The sequence below is a fragment of the Balaenoptera ricei genome, chromosome 6 (assembly GCF_028023285.1).
Source record: "Balaenoptera ricei isolate mBalRic1 chromosome 6, mBalRic1.hap2, whole genome shotgun sequence".
Classification (NCBI taxonomy): domain Eukaryota; kingdom Metazoa; phylum Chordata; class Mammalia; order Artiodactyla; family Balaenopteridae; genus Balaenoptera; species Balaenoptera ricei.
In genome coordinates this window covers 74,092,323-74,116,255 of record NC_082644.1, presented here as the reverse complement: position 1 = coordinate 74,116,255, position 23,933 = coordinate 74,092,323, and the positions used below count along the sequence as shown (strand labels likewise).

At 40.8% G+C, this 23,933-nt stretch overlaps 1 protein-coding gene across 12 annotated transcripts in view; it reads left to right on the top strand.

Annotated features, from left to right (window-relative positions):
• The window catches only part of TRPM3 (transient receptor potential cation channel subfamily M member 3), a 941,238-nt gene that overhangs the window by 835,366 nt on the left and 81,939 nt on the right, over positions 1-23,933 (top strand). For 5 of the 12 annotated variants that reach the window (XR_009503681.1, XM_059924896.1, XM_059924888.1 and 2 more), the window contains 9 exons: positions 1,847-1,947; positions 3,343-3,477; positions 9,291-9,341; positions 16,551-16,586; positions 16,745-16,885; positions 18,045-18,074; positions 18,866-19,155; positions 19,805-20,033; positions 22,205-22,372. Coding sequence is in view for 11 of the 12 variants with exons in the window: in XM_059924896.1 (XP_059780879.1) it covers positions 1,847-1,947; positions 3,343-3,477; positions 9,291-9,341; positions 16,551-16,586; positions 16,745-16,885; positions 18,045-18,074; positions 18,866-19,155; positions 19,805-20,033; positions 22,205-22,372 (1,181 nt within the window). In the remaining variant the exon portion in view is untranslated. The remainder of the gene's footprint in view (positions 1-1,846; positions 1,948-3,342; positions 3,478-9,290; positions 9,342-16,550; positions 16,587-16,744; positions 16,886-18,044; positions 18,075-18,865; positions 19,156-19,804; positions 20,034-22,204; positions 22,373-23,933) is intronic. The other 7 variants (XM_059924892.1, XM_059924887.1, XM_059924893.1 and 4 more) reach the window with 4 other exon arrangements.

Sequence of the window (23,933 nt, the reverse complement as noted above, 5' to 3'; positions counted from 1 at the left end):
CAAAATGAAGGGAAAACTCTCTGAGTCTGAATCTCACCTCTGACATAATGAATGCTTATTCTGTTTACCCTCTGTTAGTAGCTGTTTGATCTTTAACCTCTCTGGACCTCAGTATCGTCTGTCAAATGGAGACAGTAAGACCAAATTCCCAGGATTATTTGAGACATTACATATGATAACATGTGGATGTGCCTAATACTTTGCCATTCGAAAACATCTGATGCAGGAAAGAGTGTCCTCTCTTTATCCTGCTCCCCTGGTGGTGGGACATCCAGCAGCATGAAGTCTGGCAAATATTTAGGGATGTCTCTTGCTCAGTACACCAAGGATATTGATGAATTGAAATAACCCTGTTCACGTGTGAGTTCATTTATATAATCCCATTTCAGTCTCACATCTCAGCTGGGTAAACAGGATAACTTTTATTGTCCCCATTTTACAGATGATAAAACAGTGGCTTAGAGAGGTCCAGTGCCACACAGCAGTGAAATGGCAGACTCAGATCCTCTGACTGTAGCCCATTTTTCTCTTCATTCTCAATCTCACATCCCGCTGCTTGGCAGGTTGCATTTATGGACAGGATACATTGATTTAGACCAGCTCTGTCCCAGTAAACCGTCTCTGTGTTGATGGAACTGTTCTGTACTTGCACTGTCCAATTCAAAGGCCACCAGTCACGTGCGACTATTGAGCACTTGAAATGTGGCTACTATGAGTGAGGAATTAAAGTTTTAATTTAATTTTAATTAGTTTAGATTTAAATAGCCACACGTAGACAGTGCAGATCTAGCGACAGAGTCTGGAGAATAATGGGAAACTGAAAAATTGTTCCGTGGTTTCTACTCACAAATCGAAGTAAACCTCAGCCATTTGTTTGCCTTTCTCTTAAAAGATCTTCTTAACTCTTTTTCAATAGAGTGTTAAAGCTGGCTCACTTTCTTTTTTTTTTTTTAATTAATTAATTAATTGATTAATTTATGACTGTGTTGGGTCTTCGTTTCTGTGCGAGGGCTTTCTCTAGTTGCGGCAAGCAGGGCCACTCCTCATCGTGGTGTGCAGGCCTCTCACTATCGCGGCCTCTCTTGTTGCGGAGCACAGGCTCCAGACGCGCAGCCTCAGTAGTTGTGGCTCACGGGCCCAGTTGCTCCGCGGCGTGTGGGATCTTCCCAGACCAGGGCCCGAACCCGTGTCCCCTGCATTGGTAGGCAGATTCTCAACCACTGCACCACCAGGGAAGCCCCCTGGCTCACTTTCTTGACAAGGGCACCATCACCATGCAATATATAATTCAAATGATGCCTTGAAACCAGTGATTGGCCAGCAGAAACAAAATGTGTTGTAGAGCAGGCTTCTCAAACTTCAACATGTATAGGAATCACCTGGGATCTTGTTGAAATACAGATTCTGATTTAGTAGGTCTGGGGTGGGGCCTGGGATCCTGCCTTTCTAATAAGTGCCCAGGTGATGCTGCTGCTGCTGCCCTGTGAACCACACCTTGACTAGCAGAGCTGTAGAGCAGCAGTCGGGTTAATATTGTCTCCCTTCACTCCTGGGGGCGTTTGGCAATGTCTGGAGATATTTTTGATTGTCATGGCTTGGTGGGGGAGGTGCTATTGGCATCTACTGGGTCCTGAGATGCTGCTAAATATTCTACAATATATAGGACATGATAATTATCCTGCTCAAAATGGCAATAGGGCCAAGTATGAGAACCCCTGCTGTACAGCCAAGTCTGCTCTCCAGGAAGAGGGGGTGGATGGGAGAGCGATGGAGTGGGTCTTCTTGGTATAATAACTGAGTGCTGTTTTCTCTCTCTCATTCTTCTCTCCTACTTATCTACACACAGGAGCCAATGCCTCGGCCCCAGACCAACTGAGCTTAGCTTTAGCCTGGAACAGAGTCGACATCGCCCGCAGCCAGATCTTTATTTATGGGCAACAGTGGCCGGTAGAGTATATGTCGTCACCCCTGAAAAGCCCACTTGCTTGGGCAAGGGTATTTGTTTAAGGAAACTCTGAGAGCGGCTCGGGAAAGCGCTGCTTTTTCTTTAGGGTAGAAACGTTCCTTTGTAACTGCCCTCATTCTCAGCTCCCTTTCTTATATTTAGGAAAACACTGTCATCTGGTGGAAGATATGACAAAGCACAGCTCCAAATGTTCCAAACATTTCCATCTCTCTGAGTGGCCTTTGATAACAATGTTTAGCTGCAACTAATGCCATTTCTTTTATATGCCTGAAAAAATATATATAAGACAAAATTGTGTTAATTAAAACTAAAGAAGGAGCAGAGTTAGCAGTTTGTTTCTGGTTGTCCCGGAGGTTTCTGCTGCCATGTGGTGGCACCCCATGCTGGTGTGGGGCTGGGTCGCACCTTAGGATACAGAATTAGCAGGCTTCCACGTGCCGGTGCCATCTGGTCCTGGAGGCTGAGCACAGGTCCTCCCTGAACCCAAGAACAATACAGAGGCAACCAAAGCTTTATATAACTGTTCTTGGTTTGTTTCCGTCAACTGGCTCTACCAAAAATAAAAACTTGGAAATTGGCCATTGGGTAGTGTATGCTTGTATGCCCAGGAGGCAGCCAACAGTCTGGGATTTGATTTCTGTGCCTGGAATCACTGCAGGACACACCTTCAGGTACAGGTCTTTTTTAACCCTTCCTCTGCCCCAGAGAGCTTCTGCCTAGGATTGAAACCCTGGCTTCATTTAGTGCAAATGAATTGCTAGTGTGGAAAGATTTGTCAAGGAGTCTGGACACTGGGAAATTTTTGTGAAAGAAATTAAATAAAACCCTAGTAAACAGACCAAATGACCTAAATAGTTATTGGGCCTCCGTGTAGAAATGGGCGAGGTGGAGACAAGGTAGTATCACTTAACTTAAAAAAAAAAGAGCAGCCTTCTTTCTGGTCTGTTTACTAGGATCCCTCCTCTCAGGTCAGCCAGGAGTCCAATTTAGAGCCTAAGGAAGATGACAATGAAGACAGTAAAGTACTCACTTTGGAACTTCACTGGTTTTGTAGAAGTTTGGTCAGAGAGTTGGAAGAGGGAAAGCCTTTTAAACCCGTGCACCTTCTCAGAATCTAGAACAAAAAAAGAGATTCAAGGAAGAAATAGCTTTTGGAACTAGAGATCCTTGTGTTCTGTTTGCAAAGACAAGCCCCAAAACACAGGAGAGAGTGTGACTGTCCTAAAAGTGGGGTTGGGAAACTCTTGCTAGCATGTTCTTGGAGGTGCTGAAGGTTTACCAGATGTCAAAGGCATCCATTTCTAAACTATTCAGGAGAATGCCAGAGAACTACATCCTTAGACCCTGGGTCAGACTAACTCTGACTTGATTTGCAGGTGGGGTCTCTGGAGCAAGCCATGTTGGATGCCCTAGTTCTGGACAGAGTGGATTTTGTGAAATTGCTCATAGAGAATGGAGTAAGCATGCACCGTTTTCTCACCATCTCCAGACTAGAGGAATTGTACAATACGGTAGGACCAAGCTAAGGCACATTTTATTTTCTCTACTTTTTTTGTTTGTTTGTTTTACCTTCTCCTGCCCCCCACATATCTGTGAGTCCCTGCCCTCCCCTCCAAATGCATGGATCATTTTCCACAAATGCTCCCTTAGACCTGTATAGACAACAAACACCAAGTCACCAAGAATCCACTTGTTTTAACTGCTCAGTTGTCAGCATCTAAGAAGCAGAAAGTTACATGATCACCAAAAGTTAATGTTCTCAGGTTCTTACACAAAAGCATATGGCTCTGGAAATTAGAACACACTTTATTCTGTAAGCCCAGAGGGTGTTTGAGGCAATCAGCAGAGGAGGATTGATATAACTCCAAGCATCAAAGGAGGCCGATTAACTATCCTGCACCATCTTGTTATCCTCAGAGCTATGAAGTTCATTCATTCCACTATAATAGGATAAAATGTAAAAACCTCTCGTTTGGAGTTACCCAGAAAGATTTGTTTTGTTTTGTTTTATAATGATTTGTTAATTCATTCACTAGGGATACCAAGAAGTAATCAAAAGAAAACCTACTGTTTATGAAGTTGTTGAGAGTATCCAGTGAGTTAAGTACATCAGCTCTGAGCTGATACTCACTAAAATACAATGAAGTTTAAAGAGTAGGTATTGTTTTCCCCATTTTACAGATGAGGAAACTGAGGCCAAGAAGAGAATTGGCTTATTCAACATCACAAAATTTCTAAGTAAAGACAGAAGCCAGTACTGAACCAAAGCTTCTTTCTCAGAGACTGTTTTTCCCCTCATTTGTCACAGTGCCTCTTTGTCCCACCACCCACAGCACTAATGAGATGGAGCTTGTTGACCTGTCCCCAGCCAGTGATAGGTATTAGCTGGTGCCACCCTGGCTCTGTAACATTCCCACTGCTGGAAGTAGAAAACAAGTTAGCGGAATGACCCCACGTTTCTGTTTTCTCTGCAGATTTTTCTCAGTTCCACATACTAAGACTTTCAGTAACAATACGCCAGAATGGCAGAGTGGGAGACCCAGCCTCTATCCGCCCCCCCAACAAAGATCAACAATTAGACAGCTATCCACAGACAAAGACAGCTCTAGGAGAGCTCAAGAGTTCAATTAAGAAACTTCAGCAAAACAGTGGAACAAAAAATATCTGAAAATAACCACACAAAAAGGAGAGGAAGAACAGCTTCATTGTGTCTGTATCACCCTGTCCCCTGAGGCCAGCACAGCTCTGTGCCAAGAGGAAGCTCCTCAGCTAGAAATAGTTCCCCTCACTGGAAAAGAGAGAGCCAGTGAGCCTTTCAGGGCACTGCACAAAGGACACACTTTGGTTTCACCCTGCCCAGAGACCTGCAAAGCTGAGACATACTGTGATAGCTAGGAGCACAGTATCAGCCAGGCTGAAGGCTGAGTAACCATGGTTCCCAGAGACCTGCTCTGCAGAGGACCCCGGCATTTTTCACCAGTGAAGAAACCAATAACCAGCACAGCTGCCACAGACCCCTGCAGATTTCACTGGCTTTTGCTCTACAGATATTTGCGTTCATAGACACCAGTCACCCAAGCCCCTCACCACTCCCTCTCCCCTCACCCCTGCTGGTGCCTGGGGTCCACACCAGCAGCCAGCCCAGGCCTCTGCGGCTACACGATTGCAAGAACCCAGCCTAGACCCCCATGGCTGACCTCCACTGCTGTGCACACTCTGAAAGCTAGCACCTCTGGCTGTGCACCTGTACACTGCTGGCCTGACACACACCGCCACTGCTGTGGAAATGCAAGACCCTAGAACTGCAAGACCCTGCAGCTACATGAGTACACTCCATCAGCCAAGGCTGCATGTGGACCAATAGCAAGTAAGGAGATTGAATCAGGAATCAAAAACCTCCCAACAAAGAAAAGCCCAGGACCAGATGGCTTCACAGGTGAATTCTACCAAACATTTAAAGAGTTAACTCCAATTCTTTTCCAATTCTTCAAAAAAAATTGAAGAGGAGAGAATGTTCCCAAACTTATTTTAGGAGGCCAGCATTACCATAATAGCAAAGCCAGATAAGGACACTGCAAGAAAAGAAAACTACAGGTCAATATTCCTGATGAATATAGATGCAAAAATTCTCAACAAAATACTAGCAAACCAAATTGAAGCACATTAAAAAGATGGTATACCATGATCAAGTGGGAGTCTTCCTAGATGCAAGGATGGTTCAACATATGCAAATTAATAAATGTGATACATCACATTAATAGAATGAAAGACAAAAATCATATGATCATCTCAGTGGATGCAGAAAATATATTTAACAAAATTCAACATCCTTTCACGGTAAAAACTCTCAACAAATTGAGTATAACAGTAACACACCTCAATGTAATAAAGGCCATATATGACAAACCCACAGCTAACGTCATACTCAATGGTGAAAGATTGAAAGCTTTCCCTCTGAGATCAGGAACAAGAAAATTGTGCCCACTCTTACCACTCCTATTCAACATGGTACTGGAAGTCGTAGCCAGAGAAATTAGGCCAAAAAAAAAGGAGGAAAAGAAATAAAAATTTTTTATCCAAATTGAAAAGGAAGAAAGAAAATTGTCTCTGTTTGCTGATAACAGCATCTTGTATACAGAAAATCCTAAAGACTCCACCAAAAAATCTATTAGAACTAATAAATTCAGTAAGTTTCAGTATACAGAGGCAACATACAAAAATCAATTGCATTTATGTATGCTAACAATGAATTATCTGAAAAAGAAATAAAGAAAACAATTTCATTTACAACAGCACCAAAAACAATAAAATACTTAGGAATAAACTTAAAAGATCTTTGAGATCTTAAAAGATCTTTCAAAGAAGTGAAAGATCTTTGATCATATATCAAAAACTATGACATTGATAAAAGAAATTGAAGAAGGCACAAATAAATGGAAAGATATCTCATGTTCATGAACTGGAAGTGTTAATATTGTTAAAATGTTCATGCTACCCAAAACCATCTATAGATTCAATGCAATTCTGATGGCATTTTTCACAGAAATAGAAAAAAACATTCCTACAATTTGCATGGAACCACAAAAGACCCTGAATAACCAAAGAAGTCATGAGAAAGAAGAACAAAGGTGGAGACATCACACTTCTTGATTTCAAACTATATCACAAAGATACAGTAATCGAAATAGTATGGTATCAGCATAAAAACAGACACATAGACCAATGGAACAGAATCAAGAGCCCAGCAATAAACTCATGCATATACAGTTAACTAATAGTAGACAAGGGAACAAAATATAGGAAACAATATGGAGGTTCCTCCAAAAATTTGGGGCCGAGGGGCAGGGGAAATGGGGAGATGTTGGCCAAAGGATACAAACTTTCAGTTATAAGATGAATATGTTTCAGGGATCTAATGTACAGCATTGTGACTGTAGTTAACAGTACTATATTGTATACTTGCAAGTTACTATGAGATCAGAGCTTTAATGTTCTCACCATAACAACAACAAAATGATTATTAAGTGAGGTGAAGGATATGTTAACTAACCTTATTATGGTAGACATTTCACAATATATACGAGCATCAAATCATCACATTGTACACCTTAAACTTACACAATGTTACATGTCAATTTTATCTCAATAAAACTGGGGAAAAAATAATAACGGGGTTTTCAGTAAAATAAATAAATGAAAACACAGAGTTGAATGACCTTCATATAAATTAGAGAATCAAGGGAGTAGAGTGATTTATTCCAATGATTGGAAAGAAGTAAGTAGGAAAGTTATAGATCAAGAAAGGCCAATAGATTTCATCACTCCAGTCAAGTCTAATCAACATTCCCTAGAGTACTCTCTTGAAAAGAATTATGGAACAGTGAATGGCCTCAGTGATAAGAATAGCTAACATTTTCTAAGCACTATTTTAATAGTTTTATAAACATTTCATCATTTAATCCTCACAACAGCCCTACCAGATAAGTGGTAGTATTATCCTCATTTTATAGATAATAAGACTGAGTCACGGTTAAGCAGCTTGCCCATGGTCATAGCTGGTAAGCAGCAGGGTCAGGTTTGGAGCCAGGCATTCTGACTCCAGAGTTTGCATGTTTAATCCCGACACAATACTGCATCCCTCAGTGGAAAAAGAGTTCTGATGAGTATGTCTGCCTGAAGGGGCCAGTGGTTGAGGCGGTACACAGGGATTGTCTTGAATACTTGAATTTGTTCCAGCAGTGCTTAAGGATTTGCCATCACTGTTCAGGATCTTCCAATACGGTCACCAGATTTAGCAAACAAAAATACAGAATTCCCAGTTAGGTTTGAATTTCAGATAAAGAGCAAATAATTTTTAGTATGTCTCAAATATTGCACAAGACATACTTATACTCAAAATTATTCATTGTTATTGGTCAAAATGTACAAAATTCCAAATTTATTTATAAAATAAATGTCATGAGGATGTAATATACAGTACAGTGACTATAGCTAATAATATTGTATTGCATATTTGAAAGTTGCTAAGAGAGTAGATCTTTAAGGTCCTTATAACAAGAAAAAAATCTAGGAACTATGTATGGTGACAGATATTAAATAGACTTATTGTAATGATCATTTTGCCATATATACAAATATCGAATCACTATGTTGTACACCTGGAACTAAAATATGTCAATTATACCTCAATTTAAAAAAGATGAGGAAACATAAAAACAAAAGAAGCTGTAAATCAAAAGATTAAGAGATATAGTTACATTTAAAACTTTTAATTTGATACATAAAAAATACATGAATACTAAAAAGAAATACAAAATAGGCCATCAGGGCTTCCCTGGTGGTGCAGTGGTTAAGAATCCGCCTGCCAATGCAGGGGACAGGGGTTCGATCCCTGGCCCGGGAAGATCCCACATGCCGCGGAGCAACTAAGCCCGTGCACCACAATTACTGAGCCTGCGCTCTAGAACCTGTGTGCCACAAGTACTGAAGCCGGTGCGCCTAGAGCCCGTGCTCTGCAACAAGAGAAGCCCCCGCTCGCTGAAACTAGAGAAAGCCTGCACACAGCAACAAAGACCCAACACAGCCAAAAATAAAAACAGATTAAAAAAAAAAAAAGGCCATCAATATGACAAAAAAAAAGTTCAACATTAAGAATTAATAAAATGAATGAAAATTAAAACAAAAAAAGAAGTTATTCATTGGCTGTCTGGAACTCAGATTTAACTAGGCATCCTGTGTTTCATCTGATATTCCTATTCCTGAAAGACAAGAGAATGGCAAACCACTTCACTTTATTCTTACCTTAAGCAAAGGTAAGGATCTTTTGCACAATGGCAGAGTTGAACAGTTGCGATGAAGACTGTATGGCCCACAAAGTCTAAGATATTAACCATCTGGCTATTTACAGAAAAAGTCTGCCAAACCCTGCTTTAGCCAGTTTCTCATTCATTATGGGTAATAAACAAGTTGCGATTGGCAGTGTGCCAAATTGTAGTTCTAATGCAGTAAACTGGCCCTTTTGTCTCCCCCTGCTGCACAACTAGCCTCTTGAATGATGTTTTGGCCCAGCTGTCAACAGAGTTGATGGCCTCCTTTGCAAAGTTTGAATCTAGAACCTCAAGTGGTTTTTCTTGAGGAGCCACAATCCAAAAACCTGCCACTGTATTTGTTTAGAAAAGACAGGTACAACTGAGCAACTAGAACAAGGTTCATCTTAATGAACTTCCCCTCCGCCAGCCAGAACCCTTCCTTCCAGATCCTTGTTGCCTTGCCAATGAGAGCCCCTGACTAGCAAAACCATTTGATTCTTCTTTATTGTTTTCAGAGACATGGGCCCTCAAACACATTGTACCACTTGGTCAGGGATGTCAAAAAGGTAAGAACCCTCTCGACTGTAGGTCGGAGGCCCTGTCTTGACTGCTTCCTGTGATTAGAAAGTGCCTGTTTTGCATGAGCTGCCAGAGTATTCCTGTCCCTGCCAGACCCCCTCATTTCAGGACACAGTGTGCGTGTATGTCTTTTAACTTTGACATCTCTGCTTATGATGCAGCTGCGGTTTTATCGCCAGTCTCCATGGTTTTAGATGCTTTCATTGGACATAATGCTTTCGGATAGTGGAACCCTAGGCTTTCCCCCCATGCCGTGTGGATTTATGCCATTACCTGTATTTTTCCATGTGCTCCTCACTATTTGGGGAACTCGTTTCCATGCTATCCAACTGACCATGAAAGGTATATTTATTTACTAGCTCCTGATACAGTGTATCACTGCCACGTCTAGCATGACACAGAGCATATAGTAAGTGTAGCTCAAAAAGTCTTAGAGAAACAGAGACTACAGCATATATATACATTCCATTCTGCGAACACTTTATTTTCTCCAATATATTTTTTCACATCATCAAATTTGATGGGGGAAAAAGCCAGTTGGTTTGGATCTAGTAGATTTATGCCCAATTTAAAAATGAGGAGGTTGAAACACAAGGAGGTGAGAACTGTATTGAGTGGTTAGTAAGGAGCTAGATTTAGAACTCAAATCCTTTAATAATCATAATCATAAGTAATGGTACCTAGGATTTAGTGATGACAAGGTATGTGACACTAATCCTATGTGTCTTAGCTCATTTCATCTTCACAAAAAATATATGAAGTAGAGTTATTATTTTATTTTTTTTTACTATATAGTGTTATTCCCATTTATAGATAAGAAAAATGAGGCACAGGGAGGTTACATTTAATCTTAACCAAGTGCTTGTTCTGCCCCATACAATCTCTTTCTGAGGTAGCTTCAGTTCTGAACCCTTGGCAGGGTTCCCAGAAAGTGATGTTTTAACACCAAAGGATAAAATAAATGGTGGCACTTCCCCTACCACATACACACGTACACACGCACACACATACCACCTACCAGTTGGTAGCAATTCTTTGCCAAAGTCCATAGGACATACTCGGAGAAAGCTACAAAGTGAGGTAAAAAGTAGAGTGCCATTCCTTCATCTCATAGGAAGTCATAGGCTAGAACTACCCTTTAGGTGTCCTGTAGCCACTTACTAATTTTTCCTTCGAAAGGCCAATCAAAGGCCCTGGGACTGATTATAATGTACCTATTAACCAGCTGGACCTTTGCTGATAATGGGTAAAGAGTACTAAAAAACCTCCTTCTGTAGGCCCTTGGGAACTTTACTCCCATCTCTGCACAACCTTACTGAAAAATTTCTCATCCGTGTGAGTGAGTGAAGCCTGTAGTTCTTTCAAAGCAAGGGAAATAGGTGCTATGCCATCTGTATATTTTACCAAGATCTCACCTTTCCATGGTCTGCCTCATTTCAAGCCATAAACATACCTGCCCTCAACAAACCCATTTCTCTTTTCCTCAAGTCTTCCTATTTTGTTTAATTTATCTTGGCATAAAATTGCCTGGAAACTAAACAGAAGTATCTCAGAAGATTAGATGTACACACCCAGCGTGTATTCTTTGCCAAGATACTTGTTGCTCATGTTCAAAACTCAAAATGTTTTGAGTTTTTCTAAAATAATAAGTAAAATATCCCCCTCACCTTAATCTAGTCTGTGTCACTGAAGGAATTATGAGGCTTTCTGAAGAGACAGCTGTGTGCCTTTTCCCTTAGTCCCAGCCACTGGGCAGGCCAAGCCTTCATATAAAGTCACTCATCTACCTCCATCACCAAGTTTCTCAATGTCTTGCCTGATTTTCAAAGAGATTTTTGCAGTTAGATTTTAATGAATATAAATGATTGAAATCCCTCCTAATAGGTTCTCTTCCTCGTAGGACTTTGCTTTGCATATCATTTTCTTTTTTCTGAAGTTCCATTAGCTGCCTCTTACATTTGCTTACATTTAGTGGAAGGCATGTAGAGTATTTTTAAGGTAGGGTTTTCTTTAACTTCTTAGCTAAAGGTATACCTCAAAAATAATATAGACTAACAGGAAAGGACAGGATGGTAAGAATTTGGGAGGACTATCAGTTAGGAGCAGTTTTATTTTTCTTTCAAGTGTGATCCAAATACCAGAGCAAGAATATAGTTATATAAGGATTCATTTACTTACTAATTTAGTAACAGGAAAAAAATAAGAAATCACTCAGGATAGTACTGAAATGGCTTAGGAAAAATTTATCCTTTTTCTTGAGAAAAGAGACTGCCAATATGGTTGGGAGAAACAAAAGCCTATGTTTAGTTTCTTCCCTTGGGAAGAAATAGGGGCAGGAAATGCAGACTCCATTTATTTCTGTGATAAAGGTGAGTGTCTGACTATTGGAGAGCAAGAAAGAATAACAATGGTAGCCAAAGGAGCTGTAAGTGTCTATGTTTTATGGATGAAAGTAGCTAAAAATTAGGTTTTTTTGTTTGTGTTTTTTTAAGAAGTGAATGAGAGAGAAATTAATATTGGTAAACATCTTCCTCAGATGGTTCCAGATGACTTCCATCAATTTATGCCAGTAAGATATACAAAATCTACAAAAACTAGGTTTAAAATGCTAAGAAAATCTTGGGCAGTTTAAACAGTTTTCAAAATTAAGGAACATAATAATTAGCATGTGCTTTGTGCTTTATGATTATAGGACTTTATGTACATATTAATTGATTTAATCTATGACAAAAGTTAATCAGTAAGTGATAAGCCCTAGTATGAAATGAATGCTGTTCAAAAATTAGAAACACAGTTCGGGACGTTAAACGTAGTGTTTGATAATATGTCTGTAAAATAAAATGTAAATAACTCTTATGAACCCAGAGAATGCATTTAGGAATTATCAGACCATCGTTAAGTTAACCAGCATATCTCCAAGTCCAACTATCCTTTGAAACCAACAGAACTGAACGTGGAGAATTACTCCCAAGCTAGTTTCAAAATCTTAAATTATTTATATCAAGGGAGAAATCTAGGAGCAATGAGGTAGAGTTAGTATCAATCAGAAATTTAAAATATCACCCAACCCAGTTCCCTGAACCTTTCTCGTGCATAAATCCATTGGATGTACCAATGCTCTCATATTAAACCAGAGTGGCCTGAGTCTGTCCGCTTTTCCATGAAATCTAACTTGCCATTTTAGTAGCTAACTGTCTGCTCAATTTGTGCCTCTGTATGTTTTAAAGTAGTAGTTTTTCTTTCTTAAATTAAATGTACTAATTCTTTAGATTGCCTCAATTATCCTTCCCCACCAAAGAAGGGTGATATTTGAGTATTATGTAAGAGTAGTGGTGAAATTATTATAACTTAAAATTCATTTATATGGGAATCAAGACCCAGAGCTTTGCCGAATTTTAAAGAAAAAGCATTTCGGACACACTTTGGGTAAAGAAAGGACATTTTCATAACTCCATCTGCTAAATTCATGCAAATTTGCAAAAGCATTCTTAATTATTAAAAGATTGGTTGCCCAGTCTACTGCCATGCCAAACACTGAGGGAATGTCCTCTTTTCCCATGAATTTTCACCAGGTTGGTCTTTTCCCCACTCTCCCTTGGTAAATCTGACAACCAGCTATCATTTTATACCTTGCATACATCAGAAGGAAGCAGTATTCTTTGAAGGCTTGTTATGAGTTTCAAAGAAAAAAAAAAAAAAGTTTCCTAAACAGCTGAAATCTGATAGTGATATCATGAGCTGACATCTGAAAAACAGAGTGCATTTAGAAGAGCAGATCTAATAAGTGAATTTAAGTTATTCTTTTAATTAAAAGACATCCTTAGGCATGGCATGGATTAAAATTTAGCCTCAGAGTAGTATCTCATGGCATGAAAAAAAGGAGACAATGTTTTCAAGTTGTAAAATTTACCTACCCATGGATCCAAGCCTCTCTATTTTACTCTGTGGATCAAATTATTTGAATCCTGTGGCTTGCTATGTGTTGTTAAGGCATGAAATGGGAAATAAGTGTTCAGACTTTACCAGTTACCAAAGTAATTACCAAAAAATGGGAGCAGGGAATAACAGAAACAGCAGGCAGAATGAATATTACTCCAGTATATTGACTTCCTGTTCGAAAAGGAGCCAAGCAAAGGAAGACTCCTCCAGAGGTTTTTGGACATTACCTGTGGAATATGAGGGGGCATTTTTCTCTGCTTTTTTTTGAAGGAGGTGGATGTTATGAGCACAAGCCCATCCCTGTCTAACCCTTTACCCTCCCTTTTCTCTAATCCTCCATCTCTACTAACCAAATTCCAGCAGATTATTAGAAACTGCATCAACTCTGGAAGCTCTGGACAGGGGTCTTTGCCCAGGGACCTGGCAGCATAGAAATAAGAGCAGCCTTCCAGGTAGTGATCAAACAACTGGACCTTTAGAAACAGACAGGACCTTATAAGTAACTATGTCCACATTGCCTGTTTTCGGAGCATGAATTGAAGTACAGAGAGAGAACCCTCATTGCCTTGTGTTAGGTGACCATTGCCCCCGTTGTAGTCAAACAGAAATCAGGCCACTTCCTTTCAGGCCGTCACTCAAAACTCAGTAACCCAGAATGGTCACAGAATCTTTTCTCCTACTTCAGACCAGATCATACAAAAATCACTCCAAAATAATCAAGCTTTATATAAGAAATTTCTAGGAAAAGAAGATTCCAGCACCTTCTTTGGTAGTATGTAAGCCTATCAGCCCTTTATGAATTTCCATAAAATTTTGCAAAACAATGTTGCCAATGTTTGCTGAACATTTGCAAAAAGTGTTGCTCCTCTAAAATTTTTGTTTATTTTGAATTTTACTATTATCACTTTCCTGACAACCCACTCTTACAGAGACCTCAAAAGCATAAATATTGCCATTCAATATTGGTCTTCAGGCAATATTGGTTCTTCTTGTTAGAATTCAAACTGATGTTCACACATAGGTTCCTCAAAAGGAAATATACAGGTGTTAGGCTCACTATTACCCACGTTTTAAATTTGGAAAATCGTTACAAGACTAAAAATAGGCACAAATTCATAGACCCACTATGATTGTTGTTCAGTAGCATCACAATAAACCTTTTGGGGATTTTTCTGAAACCTGGTACTTGAGCATTACAGGCCATAAAGGGCATGGAGTTCAGCCCCTTTTACAGGGAAGAAAACTGAGGCCTTGAGGGAAAGTGGATGATTTGTGAAGGATGGACAGAGTCCAGAGCAACTGACTCGCAGCCAGTGCTCTTTCCCCTGCCAGCTTCACAGTGCCAAGGAAAATAGCACAGATTGGGGTGAGCCTCCTCTGGAGGTCATCCGTGTAGGAGCAAAATGCACAGGAGATGAGGCTGACCCAGATGTGCCCAGAGAAGCTCTGGGGCTCTTCTACTCTTGAAATAATAGCCTTGCCTAACCGTCCCGTAAGAGCCAGACAATACAGAAAGTGCAGTCTTGTTAACCTGCCCAAAATAATGGAGAAGAAGTGTGGCACAGGTAATATTTTTAGATTCAGTTTAATGTTTATGGAAAGGACAATACATAAAAACTTACTACCTTAAAATAAATCTCTAAGTTCCCTTTTAAAGAAGTCAGACAATTGGTCTTTCTTGATAACCTGAGGATAGCTGGGGCTTTCCCACCCAGGAGTGACTCATAAACTGTAACTAGTTAGTTGTTACTGAGAACATAATACTGAAGAACCCCAAACTGAGACTTGATCCCAAATACATTGATTAATTTCAGTGTTTTACTTATTCACATTTTTAACCAAAAAAAAAAAAAAAAATCTTGAATGCCTACCATACACCAGGCATTGGGAATACAAAGATAAATAAAACAATTAAAAATATGAAGTTATAGGTTTGATGGCAGGATACAGTGGGCCACCTGTAATCCTGAAGCCCTTTCAAGTGATTGCTGTTGACCACAGGAAAGCTGATAAGGATAACTGAAAACCTACCTTCAGTTAATAAAACTACATAAGCTAATTTCCTAGTGATAATGATTACCTTCATACACTATGAATTTCCCAATTCTGCTGTGTAATCCCACCTGAACTTTATTTAGTAGACCTCAGAATCACCTGGACAGCTCACAAAGTGCATAGAGTCTTCTACTCGAAGCAGGATAGGGTCCAGACCTTTGCATTGTCACCAAGTTCCTCAGATGGTTCAGATGCCACAAAGTTGGAAAACCACCACTGTTATGAGCCACTTCTGTGAAGTGGCAGGAATCTCACACAGCATCCTGGATGGATCCTCCATTAAAGACAAACCCCAAAGTGGACAAAGCCCTCAGGCCCCTCCATAATGTATCTAAGAATGCAGTGTGCCAGGCTTCCAACACGGTGTGGTACCCCTGCCATTCATGGTATAGAGCACACTTCTGCATCAGGGAACTAAACCAGACAGTGAGACTTGATCAGTTGTACCCTTTGGAACTCACTGTGAGCTCAGAATTTCCCACAAACACAACTAATTCTTCCTGGACCTAACAAAACAAGGATTTTCCTCAGACCCTATAGAGCTCCCTTTTGAAGTAGAAACCAGTAATGAGCAGATAATAATAAAAACTCTTGTTTTTGCATCTATATGTACAACATTAAACTTATACCATAGCTCTAGGTCCTTAAGAAGCACTATTCTCTGAAAGAAAATATGAAAAACCTCTTTAATTCTGAGAAAATAAACATTCCGTTGATAAAACTTCTCTTATTTCACCCCTCTTTCTCTTTAAACACAGGGGATGTTCATAAAGGGCTTTGTCATGACATCCATCCTGATCTCCTTTTATTAAAAAGGTGCCAATTTTTAAAAGTTTAATAGAAGTTTTGTATAAACGATATTTGAGCTCTCAGCATATTTCACCTGATGCAGTCCCTGGTAATCACAATCATCTTCTGGAAGGAGTCTTCATTTAGTGAGTGTGAAGAAATAAATGATCAGCAAGAGGACAGTAACAGGCCTGGGTCAGAGGCAGAGCAGCGAGGGGGTCCAGGGGGAGTATCTGGGGAACATAGTTCCTAGTGGCTGGGAGTGGTAGAATTTGCCATGTCTAGCCTTGTGTTTCTTTCTGCTACACTGGTGTTTTTTTCTCCCCAGCTGAAGACTTGAATAAATATTTTGATTTTCTGTTATTGCCGACGATTACTGCATCTTCTTATTTAACTTATGTCTTCTTTCCAAGCGAGAATATCCAGGTTTCGGTTGGATCTATTTTAAGGTGAATTGATTAACCAGAATAATAATACATTCATATGTTTCTTTTTTAATTATTATTATTATTTTACTCTAAAATAGTTACAAAACACATGGAATAGAATCCCTAGTAAACCACGCTGTCTTTTGGATGTGTCTGTTTGTTCCGTTCTTCCCTGATAGGGGAACCTGCCCCCAGACTACAGAATCAGCCTGATAGACATTGGCCTGGTGATCGAGTACCTGATGGGAGGGGCTTATCGCTGCAACTACACGCGCAAGCGCTTCCGGACGCTCTACCACAATCTCTTTGGACCCAAGAGGGTGAGGCTGGCAGCAAATTCCATTTCCTGGACTCCGGGGAGGACTAGTGTGCAGTAGATTTGGAGTGTGGCTACTTTGTCATCTCCAAGGGGGAGATCAGATGACAAGGCAGTTGCCCTGCCTCTTCTTCCCTCTGCCATCAAATCTGTTTAAAAAAGAAGAAAGAAAAAAAGGAATATACTGGGTGTTACACTTCTTTCTTTTCCTCACTAGATCCAATTCAAACCAGAAACTGGCATTGAAAGTGAACCTTTTTTAGCTTTTCTACATGCTATGAATTGAGATGACATGCTCAACTTCTAAATAAGTCATTTTGTATATTAAAAAAGTAATTTTTCTCATTTAAAAAAAGTGAACCTTAATGGTCAGAGAATAGTAATTATATTCAAATAATCTTATTATCTACCTCATCAGTTTTCAAGGTTTTTGGTCTTGGGATCTATTTATACCTTTAAAAATTATTGAGGACCCCCCCCAAAGCTTTTTATCTATATGAGTTCCATCTTGTTCTATAATTTGCTGAGTTGCCTTCTCTTCCGTCTTGGTCTGTGCCTGTTTTGCACATCCCCAGCGTCACCAGTGGTGCTACTGTGTGTGCTTACACTTTCCATGCCATTGAGTGCCTTTTGCCGTCCGCACATGCCCCTCTGGTCCCACTCACCCTGCTCTACTGGACAGCAGCAAAGAGAGATAGCCAGCATGAAGCATCTCAACATATAGTATTTCTGAATAATATCCCAAGTCTCCAGATAATAGAGGTCTTTCAGAGGTTTGGGAAACATCTCATGGTTTGACTGAATGTCTCATTGTTCACTCAAGTGCTTGATGTCATGGAGAGGTCGGCCTAGCGGGATGGTTTTAGGATGATGGAAGAAATCTTGGTCCACAAAAGAGATTATAAACCTGCAGGCTCTACCCTTGGGCAATCTCATTATGCCTCTCCAGTTTCCTAATTTTCTGTAATTCACCAAAATCACTAAATCCCTAATTCTTTTAGAATTTCTATAAAGAGTTTCCCCTGTGGTATTTTATTTAGTGAAATGAATAAATGCTGTATGGTACAATAGATTTGTTCCATTACCTGTTTAAGATACATTAGGATTCTTTTCTTACCTCTATAAAGAAAGATCTAACTTTGTGCATAACATTTTTTTAACAGCCCAAAGCCTTGAAACTGCTGGGAATGGAGGTAAGTGTTTGCTCAAATTATTAGTGTCAATTGTTTATTCTCCTTATTAAACATTTCAAAATATATATATAAGTTCATTCCAGTGGTAGGGCTTAGTACATGTTTCTAAAATAAGGAGGTGAAATTTTTTCCAGTGTCGAGGGGGCAGGTCACAGTAGCTTTGAAAATTCTATCATGGGGCTATATTAGCATTGCAAACAAAAAAATAAATCCTATTTGAAGTACTGACTTGAAAACCAAGAAAGCATATAAATTCCAGTAAGTGAAATCTATTCATGGGTGCTTACAAATGGCAACAGATCCGAAGACCAGAAATTCTTCACAAATGCATCTAATGAAGTATTCAGAAACTCAAGATAGATTATCTGTCTCCCATCTTCTGTTCATGTGGTTATTATCATATATCCAAGTTCAAGTATAGGATGTCCTTGTCCTTTCAGCAGAAAGGGTAGTGCTGTCCATCATGAGGTACAACTAACCCTACTTGTAGAGGAAAAGAATGGACAAAAGGTAAAAAAAAAAAAAAGCCCATTAAAAAATACTGTTCTAAAATTAAAGTATAACACTGACATGTTCCCATAGGACTGTGCTTATGCATTTATTATAACTTGTTTTAAAGTTAGGCATGCAGGGGCTTATGAGTTCTTTTAGAATAGAAGCTAGGAAAAGATAGTTCATTTTTTCTGTATCTATCCCAGAGCTGGGCCAGTAGTAGACATCCAAGAACTATTTACTGAATTGAATGGATTCATTTCTAACTCCATCTCTATGTTTTTTCCCTAAAATTACAGGATGATGTTCCCTTGAGGCGAGGACGAAAGACAACCAAGAAGCGTGAGGAAGAGGTGGACATTGACTTGGATGACCCTGAGATCAACCACTTCCCTTTTCCTTTTCATGAGCTGATGGTGTGGGCCGTCCTGATGAAGCGGCAGAAGATGGCCCTGTTCTTCTGGCAGCACGGCGAGGAGGCCATGGCCAAGGCCTTGGTGGCCTGTAAGCTCTGCAAAGCCATGGCCCATGAGGCTTCTGAGAACGACATGGTCGATGACATCTCCCAGGAGCTGAACCACAACTCCAGGTTGGACAGCCTAGCAAATGGCGTGGTCAGGGGAAGAGAAGCGAAGGTGGTCCCTAGATACAGGTTTTTTGAGCTATCCAGTACTTCAAGGGGAGACAGAATCAACCCAATGGTGCACACAGAGGGTGGACACAAACAGTTAACATTTACAGTGCACAGTGCTAGATACAGAGGTACATACAGATACATAGATTTCATTTCACCCTCTCAACTGCCTCAAGAGGTAGGTCCCTTATGATGCATACTTTACACCTGAAGAAAATGAGACTCAGAGAATTTAAGTAACCTGTCCAAGATCACACACTTGTGGTTGACAAGGACCAGTTCGGAACTGAGGTCTGTCACACTTAAGAAGACATACTGCACTCTGAGTTTTGGGTCTGCCTTCCGCATCCATATGCCTTGAACTGGGGGCCTTGAGTGCAGGGATTGTGCTTCATTTGACTTACACCCCCAGTTCTAAACATGGTATCTGGCACACAGTGGGTGTTGGGTGTTGGCTGAATGAATGAATGAACAGACTAGACCCCATAAGGAACAACTAGACCACTCAGCGACCACCCTTTGTGGCTTGGCCAGTGGGTCCCCACTTTCATCATCTAAGTCTCCAAGATGGCCAAAAGACAGTTCCTCACATTCTCTCATTCAGGGACTTTGGCCAGCTGGCCGTGGAGCTCCTGGACCAGTCCTACAAGCAGGATGAGCAGCTGGCCATGAAACTGCTGACGTATGAGCTGAAGAACTGGAGCAATGCCACATGCCTGCAGCTCGCGGTAGCTGCCAAGCACCGTGACTTCATCGCACACACATGCAGCCAGATGTTGCTCACGGACATGTGGATGGGTCGGCTCCGGATGCGCAAGAACTCAGGCCTCAAGGTCAGTGAGTCCAGAAGGCCCTGTTGGCTATGAGGACCAGAGGGCTGGTGGGAGCTTTCCAAGCCAAATCTGCAGTGGTAGTAGGCATTCTCTTAACTCGGGAGGGTGGTTCTAAGCCCCAACTGTGCATCAGAATCTTCTGTATAATGGGTTGTTTTTTTGAATACAGAGACGAGGGCCTACCCCAAATTCTGCTAAATCAGAACCTCTAGAGATGGCATGCCTAGACAGTAATATTCTCAGAAGATCCAAAGGTGATGGTCACACACAAGTACCATAGGAGGTATCATTTGCTCTGTCACAAGCCATGCTGCACCAGGAGACACTTAACTTAGGCAACCTTTCACCTCCATGCGAGCCTGAACGCCTTTGCCCCTCCTTGGCACCATAAAGAGACATTGGCTCTTATCAGCTGTACTTTAGAAATTTTTTAAATGAAATAAAAATGAGATAGATTTATATGTAAAGATGTTGCTAGGTAATCCTGATCTATTCTTCATTGAAGGAAAACAAGTTGCAGACCAATATGTAGAGCCTGAGTCCATTTCTTTGGTTTTTTTAAAGCATGTACATGTATAGTTCTATTGTACAACTTCATTTTTTAAAAAAAAAAATAGAAAGGATACACAGTAAATTGTTTGTAGTGGTTATCCCTGGGGTTGAAAGTATAAGAAATAGGATAATAAGTGGCTTTTGATTTTTTGTTTTCTTCAGTGTTTTACAAGGAAAACATTAAACTGAGAGAATTTTTTAAAAGGCAAAAAAAAATGGGAAGGGAAGATGGAAATAATGTTTTTAAATGCTCTATCTGTTTAGAGTCTGTGGCTGTTACAACTGAAGCCAGCCAGGCTTATACTTACCTAGAACTACCTGCTCTAGGTAACTCTGAGGTCAGCCCAAAACAAAAGGGCCACCAGACCAGAGCAATCTGCTGAGGCCACCCTGATTGAACCAGCAACCCTCCCCGACTCCACCCTTTCCGTAGGCTCTTGGCCCAGAGTCACAGAAGGGTTCCATGAAGTGGGTCATGGGCATTCCATCACTACACTGCAAACAACGCCAAGCCTGGCTCTCAGCTCTGAGGACAGGGTGTCATGTCCCCTGAAGACTGCCAGGCATGCCACCTGAGCGTTCCCAGGCCTGCCAGGCACCCTGAGTCAGGGTCACCACTCTCCCCTTTCCCTTAGCTGCTCTCAAGTCCCTGGGCACTCGAGCACAGGCTGTCCCTGCCTCATTACTTGAGGATCATTTTTACTTATCCTTCATGGCCTCTCTTAGCCCCTCACCTTGGTATACTTTCTTCAGGGAGGGTTGTATTCAGAAGCCTTGTACACAGAACCATTTTAGGACTGAGGGAAGAGGTGAGAGAAGATTTAGGGAACACAAATCAGATGTCAGTATTATCATTCAGAAACTTGGTCCCTGGAAATAGAGAATGAAATTATTGCCCTCTCATGAGAAAAGCCAATGAATTTAGTGTCATCACGTGGAGATTTAAGCATGTGGTTTATAATGAGAGAAATACAATGCAGAGCCTCCTGGGGCATTTGTGCAGAGGGATTCTCATAGTGATGCAGAGCCCACGTGTGTGTGTGTGTTTCTGTTGGATAGTAGCAAATGCTGAGGGATGCTCTAAAATGAATACCGTTTTCCTACATGGACTTTCTCAAGGTCAACTTAGGACAGTATTTTTTACGGAGATAACCAGATGACACATAATCAATTCCACTTGGCATATTAATAAATAAATGCCAATGGACATAAGTATGAACTGATTTCACAAAGTGCCATCAAGTGACTAAATGGGAATCTGAATTTTTTCCCATTTTTGCCTTGGGTAGAATCTTTTTCCTCCGTTTCCCTCATGCAAAGTAGGTGTTAATTGGACAAGATGTATTTGGGTAAGATGCTTTGTTTCTCCAAAATCAGACTGAGCTACTGTGAGTTAACAGTTAACAGTTCCCAGTCACGTGGGCAGAAGTGACCCTCTTAGCATGGATGTTCTTAGTTACTCAGATATGCAGGTCCCCACTGTGGGCACAGCCAACACTCATACACCCTCACATCACACACACACAGACCCCACCCCCCAGGCTCTCTGATTCTAAGCAACCACCCTTATCTTAATCCTTTAAATGTGATTATTATTATTATCATTATTATTACTTTAGGTAATTCTGGGAATTCTACTTCCTCCTTCAATTCTCAGCTTGGAGTTCAAGAACAAAGATGACATGCCCTATATGACTCAGGCCCAGGAAATTCACCTCCAAGAGAAGGAGCAAGAAGAACCAGAGAAGCCCACGAAGGAAAAAGACGAAGAGGACATGGAATTGACAGTAAGAAAAAAATATGCAGTTATTGTCAGAGGGGAGAACCCCTAATCCACCTCTCCCATGGATATGGCTTAAGATTTAATAACTCTTGAGGTCAGCCTCCCACCAGGTACTTTCATTTAAGTATTGAGACCAGGTTATTATAAAAGTGTCCTCTCGGGGACTTCCCTGGCGGTCCAGTGGTTAAGACTCTGTGCTTCCAATGCATGGGGCACGGGTTTGATCCCTGGTCGGGGAACTAAGGTCCCACATGCCGCATGGTGCAGCCAAGAAAAAATAAGTGTCCTCTCTGTACACAAATAACATAACTAAAGGGACTGATTCTAATCCTTCAGCCAGGTAAGTGGCACTCAACAACCCAATGAAATTCAGAAGCAAGACACCCTGAATTTTCCAAACAGGCGATACTTTATAAACAACAGGTGATGTGGCAGTCTTAGCACACTAAGAAGGAAAGGGAATCTGATTTGGGAGCAGCTGGCTCCACTGAGCTGGAGCCGTTGTGCTGATCAGAAGCTAAGCCTTTATCTGTCTTCGAGGTCAGGCTCACAAATACAGCACTAATTGAATTTGGGGGTTTGTATGGAAGGCTTTTATTAGCTCTTCCTGGTATAATTATAGAGCATGGATGGTTTGTTCTGTAGGGGGAATGGGGCAGCTGGGCATGGGACAGCTTCCTGCAACCCCTGCTGGAGCAGCATGACTACCACTGGATTGTATCCAAAGTCTAAAAACATCACAGACAAACAAGGCTTCAGAGCTTTGGAGACATAAGGCAACAGCTCCATAGGACTTCCTGGGTACCCCCCACCCTCCCCACCACCCTGACCAATTACCGTGATGAGCCAGAAGAAGCTGTTTGGGGAAAAAGCAAAAAATTGGTTTTGCTCAGGTGACAAAAGGCCTTGGCATTATTATCCTAAGTGGGACCACCCTGCGAATTTTTTTTCCTCCAGATAAACACTATTTCCTTCAGTAGGTCCTTCCTAAAGATCTATTTGCAGGCACATTCCCAGCCCCAAGTACAACAGGGGGTATGCATTGGGCCACTCTTTGGATTGATTAATCATTCACTGCTTTTGACTTACTGAGTTCAAGTCCTATGTTTGCTTTCAATTTCAGGATCCTTATATAAATTAGTGGAGGAGTCGGCTTCCCTCTATGACAGGATCAAATGACTGTCTTCCCTAAAGAACTTACCATAATTTTGGCCTCTGAACCCCTTCAAGGATAGGAAATGATATTTTGATCATTAGCAGAAACGTTGGTAGTAGTAATACCAAATCTTTATTGAATGCTTCAGCAGAGGGGTAAAGAGTGTGCACTCTGGAGCCAGAATCCTGCCCTGTCACCTACTTGCTGTGCAACCTTGGGCACAGTTTCTTAACCTCTAACATGGGAATAATGACATTATTAGTATTACTAGCTGACAGGTACATGTAAACTATGTAAAAAGTGTACATGTAACTAATGTAGACTGGTGCCTAGCACATGGTAAATGTTTGCTAATATTGCTATAATGGTGCTAAATGCTTAACCGTACACTTACTCATGGAATCCTCAC